The sequence below is a fragment of the Gorilla gorilla genome, chromosome 6, assembly GCF_029281585.2.
Source record: "Gorilla gorilla gorilla isolate KB3781 chromosome 6, NHGRI_mGorGor1-v2.1_pri, whole genome shotgun sequence".
NCBI lineage: Eukaryota > Metazoa > Chordata > Mammalia > Primates > Hominidae > Gorilla > Gorilla gorilla.
In genome coordinates, this window is record NC_073230.2 from 85187354 (window position 1) to 85208612 (window position 21259).

At 49.5% G+C, this 21259-nt stretch overlaps 1 protein-coding gene across 4 annotated transcripts in view; it reads left to right on the top strand.

The window, feature by feature from the left end:
* The window catches only part of HIP1 (huntingtin interacting protein 1), a 198293-nt gene that overhangs the window by 99130 nt on the left and 77904 nt on the right, over window positions 1–21259 (top strand). Inside the window, exon 1 of one of the 4 annotated variants that reach the window (XM_063708192.1) lies at window positions 20088–20212. The exons of the other annotated variants lie outside the window; for them this stretch is intronic. Within the exon in view, the coding sequence (XP_063564262.1) occupies window positions 20180–20212 (33 nt within the window). The 5' untranslated portion in view covers window positions 20088–20179. Of the gene's footprint in view, window positions 1–20087; window positions 20213–21259 lie in introns of those variants that run through there. 4 annotated transcript variants of the gene reach the window in all.

A 21259-nucleotide genomic window follows, 5' to 3' on the forward strand; every position in this document is an offset into this window, starting at 1 on the left:
TCTTGAAGCTCAAGTCCAAGTGCTGTTTCCCCTCCACCTTTGTCTCCCTTCTTGCCCAGAGAGGTCCCAGTTCAAACCCAGGACAGGCACGTAGTCTCACACCTGCCCCTGAGCCAAAGGTTTCCATAATCGAAGAAGATTCCCCCTGCTCCGGAGCCCCAAATAAATTAATCCATGGGTCATTCAAGAAAAAATAAATAAATTCCCCATGTGTCCTTTAGATTCCCTAAAGTCCTAATGCATCTTTAATTTGGAGGAGGTTCCTGTGGGCAGGTAGAGAGGGGTCAGGGTGGGAGGCATATTTGTAAATGGGCATGGTTGAGTGAGTGGGATCCCAGCCAGACTCCACAGCCCTGTCCCCTGTGCACAGAGGATTAAGGGAGGCTCGTCTGCATCCTGAGGCTGCTCCAGATGCTGAGCCTGGGCTTTGGAATCACAGAGGCTAAGGTCCCGTTGCTACCACTTGCCGACTCTCAGATCGTAGACAAGTTAGTTGATCTCCTCACATTGTTTCCTCGCCTCTAAGTCAGGTTGGTGTCTGCAGACTTGCAGCACTGTCAAGATGCTCACTTAAAGTACTTGACACAAGCCAGGCATGGTGGCTTATGCCTGTAATCCCAGTGCTTTGGGAGGCTAAGGCGGGAGGATCACTTGAGCCCAGGAGTTCAAGACCAACCTGGGCAAAATAGCAAGATCCTATCTCTACTAAAAAAAAAAAAAAATTTTTAAAAACAAATTATCTGGGTTTGGTCGCATGGGCCTGTGGTCTCAGCTACTAGGGATCCTCCCAGCTGAGGCAGGTGTATCACTTGAGCCCAAGAGTTCAAGGCTGCAGTGAGATGTGATTGCACCACTGCACTCCAGCCTGGGTGACAGAGCAGGACCCTGTCTAAAAAAATAAGATAAAATACAAAATACAGTACTTGGCACATAGGAGGGGCTTAGTAAACCATGGCTATCATTAGAAATATGTTTGCTCTTTCATTCAGGCTACAAATAAAATCTGAAAACTTCAGGGAAAGAGGGGAGCATTGCTTCTTGCAGAATGATCACTGCTGGGTGAGCTCAGTCTGCCGGGGCAATCAGAACTGTTAGTAGTTGCAATACATGTGGTGCAATGCACAAAGGATGGGGCATGTGTCAGCCTGGAGAAGGTGGGGTTAACCAGCCGGCAACTTAAGGAAGGATATCATTAAGAAAACTGGGGACAGAGGGGAAGAAGATCCCCTGGAAGGAGGAAAATAAGGGTATTTCAGGCACGCTAAAAGGGTAAGGTCATGAAACCACAGGATTTGTTCAGAAACTACCTCTGGTCGATGCTTGAAAAGTAGGCACACTCCCTATCTCTGTGGGCTAACAAAGTTTCCAGGATACAGAACACAAATCTTTTTTTTTTTTTTTTTTTTTGAGGTGGATCTCGGTCTATCCTCCATGCTGGAGTACAGTGGTGTAGTCACGGCTCACTGCAGCCTCAAACCTCTCAGGCTCAAGTGATTCTCCCACCTCAGCCTCCCGAGTAGTTGGGACTACAGGTGCACACCACCACACCTGGCTGATTTTTGTATGTTTTGTAGAGACGGAGTTTCACCTTGTTGCCTAGGCTTGTCTTGAATCCCTGAGCTCAAGAGATATGCCCGCCTTGGTCTCCCAAAGTGCTGAGATTATAGGCATGAGCCACTGTGCTGGCTTTTTTTCCTTTTCAGAGAGAAGGTCTCACTCTATCCCTGAGGCTGGAATGCAGTGGTGCAATTCCAGTTCCAGTTCACTGCAGCCTCAACCTCCCAGGCTCAGGTGATCCTCCCATCTCAGCCTCCCAAGTAGCTGGGACTACAGGTGCATGCCACCATGCCCAGCAATTTTTAACTTTTTTGCAGAGACAGGATTTTGCTATGTTTCCCAGGCTGGTTTTGAACTGCTGGCCTCAAGCAATACTCCTGCCTCGGCCTCCCAACTTGGCCTCCCAAAGCTGAATCTTTTTACACCTCAGTGATTCCTGGAAGAGCTGTGCTTTAAGAAGGGGAGCAGGCCGGGCGCAGTGGCTCACACCTATAATCCCAGCAATTTGGGAGGCCGAGGCGGGAGGATCACCTGAGGTCGGGAGTTTGAGACCATCCTGACCAACATGGAGAAAACCCGTCTCTACTAAAAATACAAAATTAGCTGGGCGTGGTGGCTCACGCCTGTAATCCCAGCTACTCAGGAGGCTGAGGCACGAGAATCGCCTGAACCTGGAGGCGGAGGTTGCAGTGAGCCGGATCGCACCACTGCACTCCAGCCTGGGCGACAGAGCAAGACTCCATCTCAAAAAAAAAAAAGAAAAGGGGGGGAGCCGCAATTGAAGGAAATACAGGATGCACAATGGGTGCTGAATGCATGAATGATTAAAAGACAAAAGAAGACATTCCAGTTGAGAGAGAGGTGCTGCACACAGGCTGAACATACAACCCTGGGGAATGAATGTTGAGTAGGTTTGTTAGGAGCGGGGCCAGAGGAATGGAGAGGAGGAGTGGGCACAGGTGTGAGGGCCTGTGTTAAAAATAACCAGCAAGTCTCTAGTAGAGCCAGTAAGCGGGGCTGCCTCCACTTGACAATCAGACGTGGATATGCTATTCTGGCCAACGGGTTTACGCTGCCTACTGCTACCCGGGCCTGGAGATGGCTCTCACTGGTACCAGGATAAGTGTGGGAGTTGCAAACCGTGGGTTGGGCAAAGTTTTTTTGAAATGAACATTTCATTAACTTTCTATCTTAACCTCTCTTTGGAGGACTCAGTTCAGCCTCGTATTCTGGGACCTAAAATAACTTTTTCTTGCTGGATTTTTCTCAGGCTAGGAAGAAATCTTACAAAATCACTGCCTCCCTACTCCCCCTAGCTCAAGATCATGTCACCAGCCCCGGTGCTGGGTAGGGATGTTTCTAATGGTTACAACCAGGGTCCTGGCTATTGTCTTTTTTGCCCTGTATATGTGAAGATTGTCCCCTGAGTCAGCAGACACTGAGGACCCACCCAGACCTCATGCCAGGTGTAGATAATGTAAGAGAGAAAGTGATCCTTTGATGGCTTCTTCCTTAAAAGAGGTACAGGCCGCATGCAGTGGCTCACACCTGCAATCCCAGCCCTTTGGGAGGCCAAGGCAGGTGGATCACTTGAGGTCAGGAATTTGAAACCAGCTCAGCCAACATGGTGAAACCCCGTCTCTACTAAAAATACAAAAGTTAGCCGGGTGCGGCAGCACGTGCCTGTAATCCCAGCTACTTGGAAGGCTGAGGCACGAGAATCACTTGAACCCGGGAGGCAGAGGTTGGAGTGAGCCGAGATTGTGCCACTACAGTCTGGCCTGGGCGACAGAGCAAGACTCTGTCTCAAAAAAAAAAAAAAAAAAAAAAGAGGTACAGGAGATAAAATTATAATATTAGATTAATGTTAATAATCACAATAGTGTGATTAGTACAATATGAGAGATTTAAGGAAAGTTCTATAGACATTCAGAGGCAAGATGACTAATTCTGCCAAATGGTACAGGAAGTGGGGTGGGGAAGGTGACATTTCATTTATTCATTTATTCAGAAAAGATTTATAGAGTGTCTTCCATATGCCAGGTGCTGTTCCAAGCACTTGGGATACTTCACTGAACCAAACAAAGATTCCTGCCTTGTGGAGCTGAGCTCCTGCAGGGACTGAGGGGATGAGTCATAGATAATAGCAATAAATGTAAATGAGAAAATTTTGTAGGCTGTTGGAAGGTGGTAAATGATCCAGGAAATGGGGTTAGATGCAGAAATGGCTGCACTGTTCTAAATATGCTTGGATAAGAATTGTGAAAGAGGAGTGAGCACATTCATTCCCAGCAGGGGATTTTCCTTGGCTGCCAGGGAACTCTGGAACCCCTGTTCATGGTGTGTACTTGGCTTACAGTCTGGCTGAAATCCTGGACTCCAGATTTAGCTCATGGCTCATTGCTGAGAGTTGTCTGAGTCTAAACCTCAGGGCCCTTTCCCTGTGCCCAGCTCCCCTTGACCATCATCCTGAGGTCTACTCAACTGTGGATCCAGCCGTCAGCCAGATGGTCTACAGAGCACTGAACACTCATCCACTTCTGCCAGATTTTCTAGTAGTTGGAGGGAAGATGCTGCCTCTTATATCCAACAAATCTCCAGTAAGGGAGGCAAGGTCAAATGGGCAGTTCTCTGGCCATGGCCCTGGGTGTGGACTTGATGCTACCCACAATAAACAAGGCCCTCTCAGCCCTACCCAAGTAACATCAACTGGAACAAGGCTGGAGGTGACAGAGCACCGTGTCTCATGCAATTCTCAGAAAAGTGTGATTCCTATTTTCATGTTCAAGTTGGAGAAACTGAGGCTCAGAGAAGTCAAATCTCAAAGGGCCCCTCACTTTGATCTAGGAACAGTATTTCAGAGTGGTCAAGGCCTTGGGTCCTGGGGTTCAAAATCTGTCTCTACCACTTACCTGGGCAGGTTACTGGGTTTTTTATTCTATAGAGATTTAAGGAAACTCCTATAGAAACTAAGTAGGAATGATTGATTCTGCCAAGTGGTGTAGGAAGTGGGGTGGAGAAAGTGACCATTCATTCATTTATTTGGAAAAGGTTTATAGAGTGCCCTTGATATGCCATGTGCTGTTCTAAGCATTTGCTTCATTGAAGTACACACTTTGGCTTCTCTGTCCCCGAGGAGAGATAGCCTTGAGTGCGCTGGACCCTGATGCTGTAGTTTGCTGGGCTGGGGCTCCTGCACACTGAGTAGATTTTAATACCACATAGCTGAGGTCATCAGCACCAGCAGTAAGGAAACAGGTAATCCACAGAAATGTTAAACTTCTGCCACTTTTCAGAAAATATGAAAAGGTATAAAGAAAATAAAGATCAAATATTTTTCCACCATCTAAAACTACTGTTAACAATTTAGTGTAGGTCCTTACAGACTTTTCTGTGTGTGTGTGTGTGTGTGTGTTTGTGTGCATGCACTAGGTTGAACCTTATGAAATTGCCTTTTATATAAGTCAAAAACAGCCAAATTTTCATTTGATTCAATCAAACACAAGCATGTACACACAGACAAACACACACATATTTAAACAAAATGGGGCCATACCATAATACGGTTTTGTAGACTTTAATTTTTGTTTTCACCATGCTGGAGATCTAGAAATAATATATCAGAGTGGTCCAGGCCATCCATGGGTTCTGGGTTCATGGGTTCAAAACCAGTTTCCACTGTGTACTTACCTGGGTGGGCTACTGAGGTCTCCCTTTGCCAGGCTTTCCCTCTTGTACAGTGGAGATAGGCATATTACCTTCCATACAGGGTTGTGGTGAGGGCAGATGAATTACCGCATATAAAGTGTTTAGACCAATGCCTTGACATGTATCATTCAGTCAATGTTAGTATCACTAGAATTCCAGATGAGCAGGGGGCGATGTATCATTTCATTGTGATCTGTCCTCTATTAATAACATTTTCCACTATTGGGGTGAAATCCTTGTGCGTTCACCTAAGCGTATGTATCCATTGGCTTACTTACGCTTTAAGGACTTAGGCTTTGAGGTTTTAGCTTTCAAGAATTCTTTTTGCTAATGTGTTTCAAGCTGGGTAGTAAGTACAGGGGAAGTTTCCTTGGGCGGCTGCCCTATGGCTCTATAAATTAGGCTTCCAGGTCATGGCCCCGGTCTTAGTCCATTCTTGCTGCTATAACAAAATACCATAGACTGGTTCTATAAACAATAGAAGCTTATTTCTCACAGTTCTGGGGGCTGGGAAGTCCAACATCACAGCGCCACCAGATTCAGTGACTGGCAAGAGCCTGTTCCATAGATGGCATTTTCTCGCCGCATCCTCACATGGCAAAAAAAAAAGGTAGAAGAGATGATGGTGTGCCTTCGCATGCAGAAGAGGTAGAAAGGGCAAGCAGCTCTCCAAAGCCTCTTTTTTTTAAGAGACAGGGATTCACCATGTTACCCAGGCTGGCCTCAAACTCCTGGGCTCAAACGATCCACCTGCCTCAGCCTCTCAAAGTGCTGGGATTACAGGCATAAGCCACCACGCCCGGCCTCCAAAACCTCTTTTATAAGGGCATTTGTCCTTATAAAAGACTTAATCATTTCCCAAAAGTCCCTACCTCTTCATACCATCACAATGGAGATTAAGTTTCAATATGAATTTTGGAGGGGGCACACATATTTAAACTATAGCGCCCCATCTCTGCTTTTCTACTCACTAGAAACAGTGACTGTTCACCAGTCCCCAGCTCTGGGCCTTGCTCACTTCTGTGGCTCAGTCATGCTGTCATCTCTACCTGAATGCCCTGGCAGGCCCCCTTTCCAGACCAGCTTCACAGCTGGTTAGGTTGGTTCTTCCTTCAGGCAGCCATCACCAACCCTTAAGCCTCAGATAGATGCCCACACCCCAGGCCTCCATACAGTCCATACCCACCAATCTCTCTCCTCTCACAAGGTGGACACAGTGCCATCACCTTCGCCCCATCTAGACCTCACTCTTCGAAACCAGGACTAAGTCTTAGTGATCTGTGAGTTGACTTAATGCAACACTTGACCAGGTGCTCAATACACCTACCCAGGAGTTTGAGACCAGCCTGGGCAACAGAGTGAGACCCCATCTCTATAAAAACTTAAACAATGGTGGCTTATATTTATAATCCCAGCACTTTGGGAGGCCAAGGTGGGTGGATCACCTGAGGTCAGGAGTTCGAGACCAGCCTGGCCAACATAATGAAACCCCATCTCTACTAATTGTAAAAATACAAAAATTAGCTGGCCGTGGTGGCAGGTGCCAGTAATTCCCAGCTACTCAGGAGGCAGGCTGAGGCACTGCAGTGAGCCAAGATCACACCACTGCACTCCAGCCTGGGCGACAGAGCAAGACATCTCAAAAAAAAAATAAATAAATAAACAAAAATACACCTATGTACAGACACAGAGGGATGAATATAGATTTGATGGATGAATTCAATGAATGAATAAAATCATGACTATCTGAATGAATGATGGAACTTAAATAAATGGAGATGGTTTTGGCAGGGTAGTTAATCTTGGTTAGAGAGGTGGCATGAAGAGAAGGCATGAGGGTCAAATTAGGCAGGACATACTTGGGAAAGGGAAGGACAGGAATGAATTCTAAGACTGGAAAGGCAAGTGGGGGCCGGATCTCCAGGCCTTGAGTGCCAGGCCAGGGAGTGGAGCAGTTTCCTCGTGAGCCCTGGATGTTTCTGGATGTTTCTGACATGATTGGAGCTGTGCTTTAGAAAGGGGGCTTCCAATGACGTTGTGGCCACCAGGAGACCAGTAGGCTGTCAGGCCTGGAGGCTTGGGTGGGGCTTACCCTGCCTGGGGCCTGTTGGATGACTCCCCCACGGCCAACACCCCTATACTTCTGAATCTCATAGCTCTTTTTTCCCCTACTCCCCTAAGGAAGGGCTCTTCTTCACCCCCAAGACAGAAGAAGTAGAAGGGAGAGTTTCTGGCAGCTTTGCTTTCTGAGGAAGTCACGTCACAGCCGTGCAGCCGATGATGAAATCCACCTCCGGAATTAGCAACAACCCCTCTTTCCACTTTAGAAAACTGATTAGCAAATCCTCCCCAGCTTGTTCTCACTCCCTGGGTCCGGAGCAGGGAGTATCCATCAGCGCCTCTGCCTGCCTGATTCCGTGGCCTCCAGAGTGTAACCACAGCCTCACTGCTCACTCCGTCTCTTTTCTTTGGTTCTGACCTGAGATCAGTGAGGTCTGTGCTTTGGAGGTGTGTGTATGTGTTTCTTTTACAAGGTCCAGCTCTGTCTCCCAGGCTAGAGTGCAGTGGCACGATCATAGCTCACTGCAGCGTTGACCTTCAGAGCTCGAGTGATCCTCCTGCCCTCAAGTGATCCTCCTGCCTCAGCCTCCTGTGTAGCTATGACTATAGGCATGAGCCACCACACCCTAATTTTCTGATGTTTTGTAGACATAGGGTCTCACTACTCCCCAGGCTGGTCTGAATCTCCTAGGCTGAAGCAGTCCTCCCGCCTCGGCGTCCCAAAGTGCTGGGATTACAAGCGTGAGCCACTGTGCCCAGCCTCAAACACTTTACAAGCCAGAAAGGCAATGAGGAGGAGGAGAAGAGTTGGTTTGAGGACAAGGGAGAGGCTCTGGGGAGAACTGGGCTGGAGAAGAGGAGGCGGAGGCTGGCGTAGTTCCTTTCTCCAAGTGCCACTTGCCTGGGCCTTGAGTGCAGCTCCAGGCATCCTGTGCATTCCTCAAATCCTGAGCTCTCAGCCCTGACCTCGCTTCCTGTTTCACTGTGAAGAGAGACGATCTGTGAAAACTGGCACTGCCCTCACCCACATGTCTGCCTCCGTCTGTGTCTGTACTGTGGGATCTGGCCCAGCCTGCCCTCCTGCTGGGCACCAGGCCCCATTCCCATCCCTGCCACTCTCCCGTCCTCTCCTCATGCGCATGCAAACGCGTTATTATGTCTCCCACTGGAAACAAGAAAACCTTGAGCCCACCTCCTCCCAGCGGCTGCCCTCTCTCTCTGTCCCTCTTCACGGCAGAAACCCTGTAGAGCACTCATTGCCTCCAGCTCCCAGCCTCCCCTTTCTCTCCTCGACCTACCATCAGAGGGGGAGAGCCTTTTTTTTTTTTTTTTTTGCTTTTTTTTTTTTTGAGATGGAGTCCCGCTCTGTTGCCCAGGCTGGAGTGCAGAGGCACAATCTCAGCTCATTGCAACTTCCGTCTCCCAGGTTCCAGCAATTCTCCTGCCTCAGCCTCCCAAGTAGCTGGGATTACAGGCACGCACCACCACGCCTGGCTAAATTTTTTATTTTTATTAGAGACAGGGTTTCACCATGTTGGTCAGGCTGGTCTCAAACTCCTGACCTCAGGTGATCTGCCCGCCTTAGCTTCCCAAAGTGCTAGGATTACAACCGTGAGCCACCACACCCAGCCAATTTCCTTTAAAAAATAAATAGATAGATAGATAGATAGATAGATAGATAGATAGATAGATAGATAATTATTTATTTGACAATCTTGCTCTGTTGCCCAGGCTGGAGTGCAGTAACGCAATCATAGCTCACTACAGCCTCCAACTCCTGGGCTCAAAGTGTCCTCTTGCCTCAGCTTCCCAAAGCATTGGGATTACAGGCATGAGCCACCATGCCCGGTCAAAATGCATTTCTTCATATGGCTTCCAGGGTGCCACAATCTCCTGGCTTCCCCCAACCTCACAGGCTGTTTCTTTTCTATCTCCATCACTGATTCCCTCCTATCCTTATTTATTTATTTAGAGACCAAGTTTTAAGACTTGCAATGTTTGTATTTTTGGTAGAGACGGGGTTTCACTCTGTTGCCCAGGCTGGTCTCGAACTGCTGGGCTCAAGCAATCCTCCTTCCTTGGACTCCCAAAGTGCTGGGATTACAGGCATGAGCCACTGCCCGTACCTGGCCTCCTGCCTCTCCTGAACATCGGGGTGTCCTCAGGCTGTCCCCAGACATCTCATCTGCACTCACTCCTTGGTGCTCTTATCCACTCTTACATCCCATCCAAATTTATAAATGTAGCTCAGACCTGTTCTTTTTTTTTGAAACAGAGTCTCACTCTGTCACCCAGGCTAGAGTGCAGTGGCATGATCTCAGCTCACTGCAGCCTTCACCTCCTGGGTTCAAGCAATTCTGCCTTAGCCTCCCGAGTCAGCTGGGTGGCGTGCACCACCACATCTGGCTAATTTTTGTATTTTTAGTAGAGACAGGGTTTCATCATGTTGGCCAGGCTGGTCTCGAACTGGCCTCAAGAGGTCTGCCCACCTCGGCCTCCTAAAGTGCTGGGATTACAGGTGTGAGCCACCACACCTGGCCTAGCTTAGACCTTTTCTGAACTCCAGATGCGGCACAGCCCACTGCTCACCCACAGCTCCACTGGGATACCTGGTGGGTGTCTCATGACTAACCTAGCCCCAAACCAACTCTCCATGGGTCCCCCCAGCTTGTTAATGGCAGCTCAGTCCCTCTAGTTGCTCAGGCAAATCATCACAATGTTATCCTTGACTCCTTCCTTCCTCACACCCCAGATCCAGAACATCAGATAATCCCATCAGCTCTAGCTTCAAAATAAATTCAGAGACCGACCACGTCTCGACACCTCCTCTGCCTCCACCATCAATTCTGGCCTGATTGAAGGCAGCAGCGTCTTCACTGTGGTCTCTGCAGCCACACTGGTCCCCGCAGTCTGTTCTCAGCACAGCAGCCAGAGGGATCCTATTGAATCAGATCGTTTTACTGCTTTGCTCAAAACCTTCCAGGGAGGCCGGGCACACTGGCTAACCCGTTAATCTTGGCAATTTAGGAGGCCAAGGCAGGAGGATCGCTTGGGGCCAGGAGTTCAAGACCAACCTGGGCAACATGGCAAGACCCCGTCTTTACCAAAAACCGCAAAAAACAAAACCACTTCCAGTGGCCCCGGTCTTATGTGGAACAAAGGTCAGTCCTCACCATGGGCCACGAGGCCTCTAGGGATTTGGCCCCTCCTGCCCCTGACTTCCGGCTCTAGCCATACTTCCTCGCGCCTGCCAGCTGGGCTTCTGCTCGTGTGCCTAGAACTCTTCCCCCAGGTGTGTACCAGGCTTACTTCCTCTTCATGTTATTTATTTTTTGAGACAGGGTCTCACTCTGCTGCCCAGGCTAGAGTGCAGTGGCCCTATCGTAGCTCACTGCAGCCTCAAACTCCTGGGCTCAAGCCATCCTCCCACCTCTGCCACCAAGCCAGGCTAATTTTTTCATTTTAAATTTTTTTGTAGAGACAGGATCTTGCTATGTCACCCTGACTGTTCTCAAGCTCCTGGTCTCAAGCAGTCCTGCCTCCTTGGCCTCCCAAAGTGCTGAGATTTTAGGTGTGAGCCACCACGCCAGCCTCTCGTCACTTTAAAGTCTGTATCCCTCTGTCACCTCAGTACAGCCTTTCTCAGTGACCCTTTGGGAGGTTATAATGCTGCCTAGAACACTCCAGCCCTATCCTTGCCCTTATCTTTCTTCCATAGCACCTCTCGCCATCCGATTTGTTTACTGCTTGTCTCCCCTGCTAAAATATAAGCTCCGTGAGGACAGAGATCGTCGTCTCTGTTCCTTGCTGTTTTATTTTGGTTTTGTTTATTTATTTGTTTGTTTGTTTGTTTTTGAGACAGAGCCTCACTCTTTCACCCAGGCTGGAGTGCAATGGTGCTATCTCAGCTCGCTGCAACCTCTGCCTCCCAGGCTCAAGCAATTCTTGTTCCTCAGCTTCCCGAGTAGCTGGGACTACAGGCATGCACCACCACCCCTGGCTAATTTTTGTATTTTCAGTAGAGACTGGTTTCACCATGTTGGCCAGGCTGGTCTCAAACTCCTGACCTCAAGTGACCCACCCACCTTTGCCTCCCAAAGTGCTGGGATTACAGGCATGAGCCATTGTGCCTGGCATTTTTTTTTTTTTTTTTTTTAAGACATGGTCTTGCTCTGTTGCCCAGGCTGGTGTACAGTGGTGCAATATTGGCTCACTGCAACATCTGCCTCCTGAGCTCAGGTGATCCTCCCACCTCAGTCTCCCAAGTAGCTGGAACTATAAGCACGCACCACCACGCCTGGATAATTTCTTGTATTTTTGTAGAGACAGGGTTTTACCATGTTGCCCCCAGCTGGTCTTGAACTCCTGGGCTCAAACAATCCACCCACCTTGGCCTCCCAAAGCGCTGGGATTACAGGCATGAGCCACCGCACCCTCGCTGTATTTCTAGAGCAGTGCCAGGCATATGATAGGCCTTCCAGAAATATACGTCGAATGAATGAGTGAATATGAAAACAATTCAGAGCAGTTGTTCCCTGAGTTTAGGGAAGACCAGAGAGAGATCTGGGTGGCCCCTAAGAATCTGTTACCCATGATCACGGTGAAACAGAAATAGATGACAGAGAGCAGGGGTGGTATCTTTTAGAAGAAAATAGGTGACCATCTATACTGGGCCAGTTCTATAGTTAGCAAGATGACATGGGAGGAGAGCTATTTTTCTGAGCTTTATGTAACAGATGTGGTTTTGTATAAATCACACTTCTGTAAACTGAATCCTCTCTTAAATGTACTAACGGAGATTGCTATTTAAGGGTATCGAATGCCAATGTCTTCTGTGAAATGAATAATAATCTCCTAATTTGGCCTTAGTGGCAATTCACATTTTCCAGAAAAAAATTTACTTACATCAAGGTATACTTGTCTGAGCTGAGAAACTGACTTCATTCTTCACATTTCCACCATCTTTATTCTTTGCTCTCATTCTTCCTTTTTGTTACTGTTTTTCTTTTCTCTCTCTTTTTTTTTTTTGAGACAAAGTCTTGCTCTGTCGCCCAGGCTGGAGTGATCTCGGCTTACTGCAACCTCTGCCTTCTGGGTTTAAGCAATCCTCCTGCCTCAGACTCCCGAGTAGCTGGGATTACAGCAGGCACATGCCACCACACCTGGCTAATTTTTGTATTTTTAGTAGAGATGGGGTTTCACCATGTTGGCCAGGCTGGTCTCAAACTCTTGACCTCAAGTGATCCGCCCACCTGGGCTTCCCAAAGTGCTGGGATTACAGGCATGAGCCACTGTGCCCGGCCACTGTTTTTTCTTTTAGCTGAATTTTTTCTTAGACTCTGACATACAATGTTCTTCTGTAACATCACCTGAATTAACAGTGCCATGGGCCCTTCCGAGGCCAAATGAGTCCAATTTGGGGGTGGAGCAAAGGAATCTAGGGGTGTGTGTACAAACTCGGGGTACAGGATTCTCAGATGATATCCCGGCCTAGCCAAGTCTGGGAACCACTGACCAAAGGCTTTCTTTCTACACACAGCGATTCCTGCAGAAATAGAACAAAAGGTGGGATGTCAAGGATGTTGGGTGGGAGGCCAAAGTGGGAGGCTCACTGGAGCCCAGGAGGTTGAGACCAGCCTGGGCAGCATAGTGAAACCCCATTTCTACAAAAAAACTTGGAAGAAAAAAAAAGGATGTGCTCAAGGGAGAGGCATCAGGTTTTCTAGTGCTGGGATGTGGCTGGGGCTTGGCTCATTCACTTGACAGAAAGGTCACTTTTAGAAATTGGACACTGCAAGAGACCCAGAGCTGGATAAGGGATGGTTCCCGTGCTGGGGGATCTCCTGTAAGTCAGGCATCACCCACCTTGAGTCTTCAGATCATTGGAGATAAGTAGCAGTATATTAATAAAAGAGAAGAGACAAAACTAACCTCACTGTTAGAAAGCTGGGGAAACAGCTGGGTGCGGTGGCTCATGCCTGTAATCCCGGCACTTTGGGAGACTGAGGAGGGCAGGTCACCTGGGGTTAGGAGTTCAAGACCAGCCTGGCCAACATGATGAAACCCCCATCTCTACTGAAAATACAAAAATTAGCCAGGTGTGGTAGCTCACACCTGTAATCCCAGCACTTTGGGAGGCTGAGGCGGATGAAACACTTGAGGTCAGGAGTTTGAGACCAGCTTGACCAACATGGGGAAACCCTGTTTCTACTAAAAATATAAAATTAGGCAGAGTTGCTGGCACGTGCCTGTAATCCCAGCCACTCGGGAGGCTAAGGTGTGAGAATCGCTTGAACCCAGGAGGTGGAGGTAGGTAGCAGTGAGCCGAGGTAACACCACTGCACTCCAGCCTGGGTGACAGTGAAACTGTGTCTCAAGAAAAAAAAAAGAAAGAAAGCTGGGGCAACGAGAGGGTGGTAGAGGGCATGAAGAGAGGAAGTTGGGCAATGCTGGTGGTTTGTGGGGAGGGCGCAGCCCAGGGTTTCCCACTCTTGCTGACAAGCTGCCTATCCGGAAGGCTTCCCCCGGAAGCTCTGGCCAGGGCCATTACGAAAGGCCACTCCAGTCTGGCTCTGTGAATAGTGAAAGATCAGGATATGTCTGGTGGATTTACCCAAGGCTGCGCTTTCTAGGGAGGGTGACTTGCCCAACCAGTGACTATGATGAATGGGGAATGAGCCCTCTGGGTGCAATACCTGCCAGCGTGACTTTGCAGTTTGGGGTGCTAGGGAAGCGGAACCAAGGTTTCCTCCATGATGACAGGAGCAGCAGTCTTACAAGGGAGGAGCCCCTTTCGAAGCCACAGCTCCCTGTGGGTGAGAGGAGGGCATGTGGGCCCGCTTCTCCTTTTCCCCAAGGCCTGGTGTCCGAGTCTCTTACCCTGTGCCCTACATTCCAGGCCCCTTTGAAAGCCTAAGTGGGCACCCTGAAGGTCATCACAGATGTTCTCTTATGGAGGGAGGCAGCTGGCATATGGGGAAAAGGAGACCAAGAAACCAAGACTCACGCAAGGAACCAGGCTGAGGCTGGGCGCGGTGGGTCATGCCTGTAATCCCAGCACTTTGGGAGGCCGCTGCAGGAGGATGGCTTGAGGCCAGGAGTTCGAGACCAGCCTGGGCAACACAGGGAGATCCTCACCTCTACAAATAATAAAAAATTAGCGGCTGGGTGTGGTGGCTCACGCTTGTAATCCCAGCACTTTGGGAAGCCGAGGCAGGAGGATCACCTGAGGTCAGGAGTTCAAGACCAGCCTGGTCAACATGGTGAAACCCCGTCTCTACTAAAAACTACAAAACAAATTAGCCGGGAGTGATGGTGGGTGCCTGTAATCCTAGCGACTTGGCAGACTGAGACAAGGGAATCGCTTGAGCCGGGGAGGCAGAGGTTGCAGTGAGCTGAGATCACGCCATTGCACTCCAGCCACGTGACAGAGCAAAACTCCATCTCAAAAAAAAAAAAAAAAAAATTAGCTGGGTGTGGTGGCATGCACCTGTGCTCCCAACTATTTTGGGAGGCTGAGGTGGGAGGATTGCTTGAGCCCAGGAGGTCCAGGCTGCAATGAGCCATGATTGCACCACTGCACTCCAACCTGGGCAACAGAGCAAGACCTTGTCCAAACAAAAAAAAAATAGTCATCTAAATGCAGTTACTGTTGTTCCCAGCATCAGTTAGATCAATCACTGTGCCTGACATATACCTCCCTGGTAAACATGAGGAGGAGGACACAGGCTCGGGCACCAGCATGCCTTACCCCAAAGTGATGGCCAGTAATCAGCCTCTGTATGTGTGGACATCCACCCTCATAGGCTGCCCTGCCTAGTCCAGGGGCCAGCAAACATTTTCTGCAAAGGGCCAGATGGTAAATGTTTTTGGCTTTGTGGCTTCCTGCTGCTACTATTTCCTCCTCCTCCTCGTCCTCCTCCTCTTCCTCCTCCTCCTCTTCCTCCTCCCCACCCTTAAAAAGCCAGGCATGGTGGCTCGTGCCAGTAATTCCAGCACTTTGGGAGGCTAAGGTGGGAGGATCACTAGAAGCCAGGAGCTCAAGACCAGCCTGGGCAACAAAGTGAGACCCCGTCTCTACAAAAAAAATTTTTTTAATTAGCCTGGCGTGGTGGTGCGCACCTGTAGGCCCACCTACTTGGGAGGTGGAGGTGGGACGATCACATGAACCCAGGAGTTCAAGGCTGTAGTGAGCTATGATCGTACCACTACACTGCAGCCTGGGCAACAGAGCAAGACTCTGTCCCTAAACAAGAACACAAAAACCAGTCCTAGCTCACAGGCCATGCACAAGCAGGCTGAGGCCAGGTTTGGCTGGTGGGCGGTGGTTTGGACCCCTGGCAGCCTGTCCTTTCTCATTCTTGTCTAGGACGATGTTACGAGATAGTTTGTTTTTGTTTTTGTTTTGTTTTCTTTTCTTTTTTTTTTTTTTTTTTTTGAGACGGAGTCTTACTCTGTCGCCCAGGCTGGAGTGCAGTGGTGTGATCTCAGCTCACTGCAACCTCCACATCCCAGGTTCAAGCGATTCTCCTGCCTCAGCCTGCTGAGTAGCTGGGACTTCAGGTGTGCACCACCACACCCAGCTAATTTTTGTATTTTTAGTAGAGATGAGGTTTCATCATATTGACCATGCTGGTCTCAAATTCCTGACCTCAGGTGATCCGCCTGCCTCAGCCTCCCAAAGTGCTGGGATTACAGGCGTGAGCCACCGCGCCTGGCCATTTTTTGTTTGTTTTTGTTTTTGTTTTTTGAGACAGAGTCTCGCTGTGTCACCCAGGCTGGAGTGTAGTGGCACAATCTCGGCTCACTGCAACCTCCACCTCCTGGGCTCCATCGATCCTCCACCTCAATCTCCTAAAGTGTTGGGATTACAGGCATAAGCACAGTCAGAGGAGAAGGAAGGAAAGGACAGGAAGGAGTAGTACAGTCTTTGTCCCTTTGAGGACAAGATCCACCTTTTTTAAGGGTGGGGAGTCAGGGTCTCCATCTGTCATTCATGATAGAGTGCAGTGGCACAGTCATAGCTCACTGCAGCCTCCAACTCCTGGGCTCAAGCAATCCTCCTGCCTCAGCCTCCCAAGTAGCCACCACTACAGATATACCACCATCCCCAGCTAAATTTTTATTTTTTGTAGAGATGGGGTCTTACCATGTTGCCCAGGCTGGTCTTGAACTCCAGGCCTCAAGTGATCCTCCTGCCTCAGCCTCTCAAAGTGCTGGGATTCCAGGCACGAGCTGTCACACCTGGCCACAGAGTCCACTTCCTATCATCTGTGTGCTCTCTAGCAGCCCCTGGTGTGGTGCCCTGGATCCTGGCAGCCATGTGCAGGTGCATGCTGTCCACAACTGTCTGTGAAAGGCCCTCTTGTGGTTGTATGGCAAAGAGCCTTACTGTGTGGCAGCCTTGCCCTGCGTGTAGTAGGTATTCAGTAAAATCAGTTTCTCAGGCCAGTGTGGTGGCTCATGCCTGTAATCCCAGCACTTTGGGAGGCCGAGGCAGGTGGATCACTTGAGGTCAGGAGTTCGAGACAAGACAGGCCAACATGGTGAAACCCCGTCTCCACTAAAAATACAAAAATTAGCCAGGCGGGGTGGTGGGTGCCTGTAATCCCAGCTATCAGGAGGCTGAGGCAGGAGAATCACTTGAACCCGGGAGGCAGAGGTTGCAATGAGCCAAGATCGCGCCACTGCACTCCAGCCTGGGTGACAGAGTGAGACTCCGTCTCAAAAAAAGAAAAAAAAAATCAGTTTCTCAGTGTTTTTTATCTTTTTTTTTTCCTGTGACAAAATACATATAACATGAAATTAGCTATTGTAACAAATTCAAGTGTATAATTAAGCAACATTTGGCACATTCGCTATGTCGTGCAACCGACATGACTGTTTAATTTCAGAACATTTTCACTATCCGTAAAGGAAACCCTGTTCCCATTAAGCAATCACTCCCCACCCCTCTCCTACCAGACCCCAGTGGCCACCAGTCAGCTCTCTGTCTCTATGGATCTGCCCATTCTGAGCACTTCATACAAATAGAATCACACATTGTGTCCCATTTCATGTCTGGTTTCTTTCATGTAGCATGTTTTGGAGGCTTATCTACCTTGTAACTGTGTGTGTGTGTGTCTATGTGTGTGTGTGTGGTGGTAAAATATACATACCATAAAATTCACCATTTTAGGGCCCAGCGCATGGCTCATGCCTGTAGTCCCAGCACTTTGGGAGGCTGGGACGGCCAAAGCGCTTGAGCCCAGGAGTTTCAGACCAGCCTGAGCAACATAGTAAGACCCCGTCTCTACAAAAATTAGCTGGGTGTGGTGGCATGTGCCTATAATCCCAGCTACTCAGGAGGCTGAGGCAGGAGGATCACTTGAGGCCAGAAGTTTGAGACCTGCCTAGGCAACATAGTGAACCCCATTTCTACAAAGGAATTTAAAAATTAGCCAGGTGTGGTGGCATACACCTGTCGTCTCAGCTATCTGGGAGGCTGAGATGGGAGGATTGCTTGAACCCAGGAGGTTAAGGTTGTAGTGAGCCATGTTTGCACCATTGTACTCCAGCCTGGGCAACAGAGGGAGACCCTGCCTAGGCAACATAGCAAACCCCATCTCTACAAAAGAATTTAAAAATTAGCCAGGTGTGGTGGCATGCACCTGTCTCAGCTGCCTGGGAGGCTGAGATGGGACATTGCTCGAATCCAGGAGGTTGAGGCTGTAGTGAGCCACGTTTGCACCACTGTACTCCCGCCTGGGCAACAGAAGGTGAGGCAGACAGTAGGGTGGAGGACGTTGGTTGGCAACAGGTTTGTGTTGGACCCTGGCAGTTACAGAAGGCAGCACAGTGTGGGAGAGGAGGCGCTCTCAGATGGACCTGGGTTTGAATTCTGGCTTCACTTCTTGCTGGCTGTACTACTTGCAAGTAGCTTGTCTTGGAAAATAGGGGCCCAGATTTATTGCCCTCTAGGGACCAAAGGAGGATGAGAAGTAAATTACCAGTGCAGTGCCTGGGAGGAGGAAGAGGCCCAAGTGAGGGTCAGTGGCTCCTGCTACTACCACTAATCTGGTGACAATGGCTCTATGATGATTATTATTATTTTTGATCAAGAGAAGAATTAAAAAGACCCTGATGTTGGGCAGCAAATTCCAAGTGTTGTAGCTAGGACCAGAGCAGTCTCACGGAGCACAGAAGGCTCCCCACGGTGGGGACGCTCTGTTTGGCTTTCATGCCTCACCTGTCCCTCTACTCTCCCAGGCTCACCTGATCTCCATTTGGTTCTGTACTCTCCCTGTCATCCTCACTCAGGTGGTAGGTCCCAGCTGTTAACCTGAGCTATTGCCACCTGTACTGCAACCTGCCATGGCCAATTTTCTTTTCTTTCTTTCTCGTTTTCTTTTCTTTCTTGTGTGTGTGTGTGTGTGTGTGTGTGTGTGTGTGTGTGTGTGTGTGTTTGTGTGTGTGTGTGTGACCCAAGTTGGAGTGGTGCAGAGGTATGATCATAGCTCACTGCAACCTTGAACTTCTGGGCTCAAGCCATCCTCCCACCTCAGTCTCCTGAGTAGCTGGGATTACAGGCACCTGCCACCATGCCCAGCTAATTTTTGTATTTTTAGTAGAGACGGGGTTTCACCATGTTGGCCAGGCTTGTCTTGAACTCCTGGCCTCAAGTGATCTGCCTGCCTCGGCCTCTCAAAGTACTGGGATTACAGCCTCTTTTTTAAAAAATTATTATTATTATTATTTGAGATGGAGTTTCACTCTTGTTGCCCAGGCTGGAGTGCAATGGCACGGTCTCAGCTCACTGCAACCTCCATCTCCTGGGTTCAAGCGATTCTCCTGCCTCAGACTCCCGAGTAGCTGGAATTACAGGCGCCCACCACCAGGCCTGGCTAATTTTTGTATTTTTAGTAGAGATAGGGTTTCACCATGTTGGTCAGGCTGGTCTTGAACTCCTGACCTCAGGTGATCCACCTGCCTCGGCCTCCCAAAGTTCAGGGATCACAGGCATGAGCCACCGTGCCCAGCCTTTATTTTATTTTTTTTGTGAGACAGAGTTTCTCTCGTCACCCAGGCTGGAGTGCAGTGGCGCGAACTCGGCTCACTGCAACCTCCACCTCGTGGGTTCAAGTGATTCTCCTGCCTCAGCCTCCTGAGTAGCTGGGACTACAGGTACGCGCCACCACCCCTGGCTAATTTTGTATTTTTAGTAGAGATGGGATTTCACCATGTCGGCCAGGCTGGTCTGGAGCTCCTGACTTTGGGTGATCCGCCCACCTCCGCCTCCCAAAGTGCTGGGATTACAGGTGGAGCCACCGTGCCCGGCCTCCTCTGCCTTTGTTTTGCCCTTCTCCTTTCCCATCTGTGCTGCCTGTTCTCAGGTTTTCCTTCTCTGGCCCCTTGCCTGGGGACCTGCCACCCCCACCCGGGGCACATCCCTGTGCCTGCTCCTGCCGTGGGACCTTTGCGAGCCAGCCTGGCCTTGGCAGCCCGAGGGCTGGGCTCCTGCCAAGAGCTGTGTGTATGTGACCTGACAGTGTCCAACTGGCCCCACAGGCCAGGCCCAGGCCCAGGCCCAGCTCGCCACACAAGCAAGGCCAGAGGGTTTCCCATTGGCCGCTGCCTGGCTGGGCTGTCCCAGGCGAGCGGAGGATGGGGAGTGCTGGGGAGGGAGGAAGAGAGGCTGGGAGAAAGGCGCCCTTCCTGCGGTGCCTGCTGGTAATTGGCTCTCCGGAACCAGCTGGGGACACGAGGGCCTGCTGGGTCAGGAAGTGGTGGACAATGCCACCCTTTCAGGGGAGACACGGCTTGGTCTTAGGTCCTGTGTGACTCCAGGGAAGTCCAGAGAACAGCCTGTTCTCAGATGATGTTCCCTAACCCAGAGCCCCCTCCAGAGGTGAGACACCCAGCCCCGCACTGCCCGCCCTTGGTGCTGGGAGGGGCCCCCAGGCATTGGCCTGTGGCGGGGCGGGAACAGTTCAGAACCAAATGATGTCCTTCAGAGAGCCTGGGGCCGGGAGGGGAAGGGAGTAGATTTTCTCAAGAGACTGTGAATCACATACCTGGGACTTTTTTTTTTTTTTTTTTTTTTTTTTTGAGACAGAGTCTCACTCTGTCACCCAGGCTGGAGTGCAGTGGCACCATCTCAGCTCACTGCAGCCTCCGCCTCCCCAGTTCAAGTGATTCTCCTGCCTCAGCCTCCCAAGTGGCTGGGACTACAGGCACGCACCACCATGTCTGGCTACTTTTTGTATTTTTGGTAGAGACAGGGTTTTGCCATTTTGGCCAGGCTGGTCTTGAACTCCGAACCTCAAGTAATCCGCCCATCTCAGCCTCCCAAAGTGCTGAGATTACAGGTATGAGCCACCGCACCTGGCGTACCTGGGACTCTTTCTAAAAAAATTTTATAGAACAGGCGCAGTTCAAGACCAGCCTAGCCAACATGGTAAAACCCTGTCTCTACTAAAAAAAAAATACAAAATACAAAAATTAGCTGGACGTGGTGGCGGGCACCTGTAATCCCAGCTACTGGGGAAGCTGAGGTAGGAGAATCACTTGAACCTGAGAGGCAGAGGTTGCAGTGAGCCAAGCTCACACCACTGCACTCCAGCTTGGGAGACAAATGGAGTGAAACTCCCATCTCAAAAAAAAATGTATATATATATATTTTTATATAAATAATATATAAAATTTTAATATATATAAATATATATATATTTTTTAATAGTGATGGGATCTTACCATGTTGCCCAGGCTGGTCTTGAACTCCTGGTCTCAAGAGATCCTCCTGCCTCGGCCTCTCAAAGTGCTGGGATTACAGGCATGAGCCACCATGCCTGGCCTCTACCTGGTACACTTTAGAGGCGAGAGTGCTGGGAAGCAGCCAGTCCTGATGATTTATAGACTTATGACCTGCCTTCGCAACTGTGGGCCTACAGGAAAG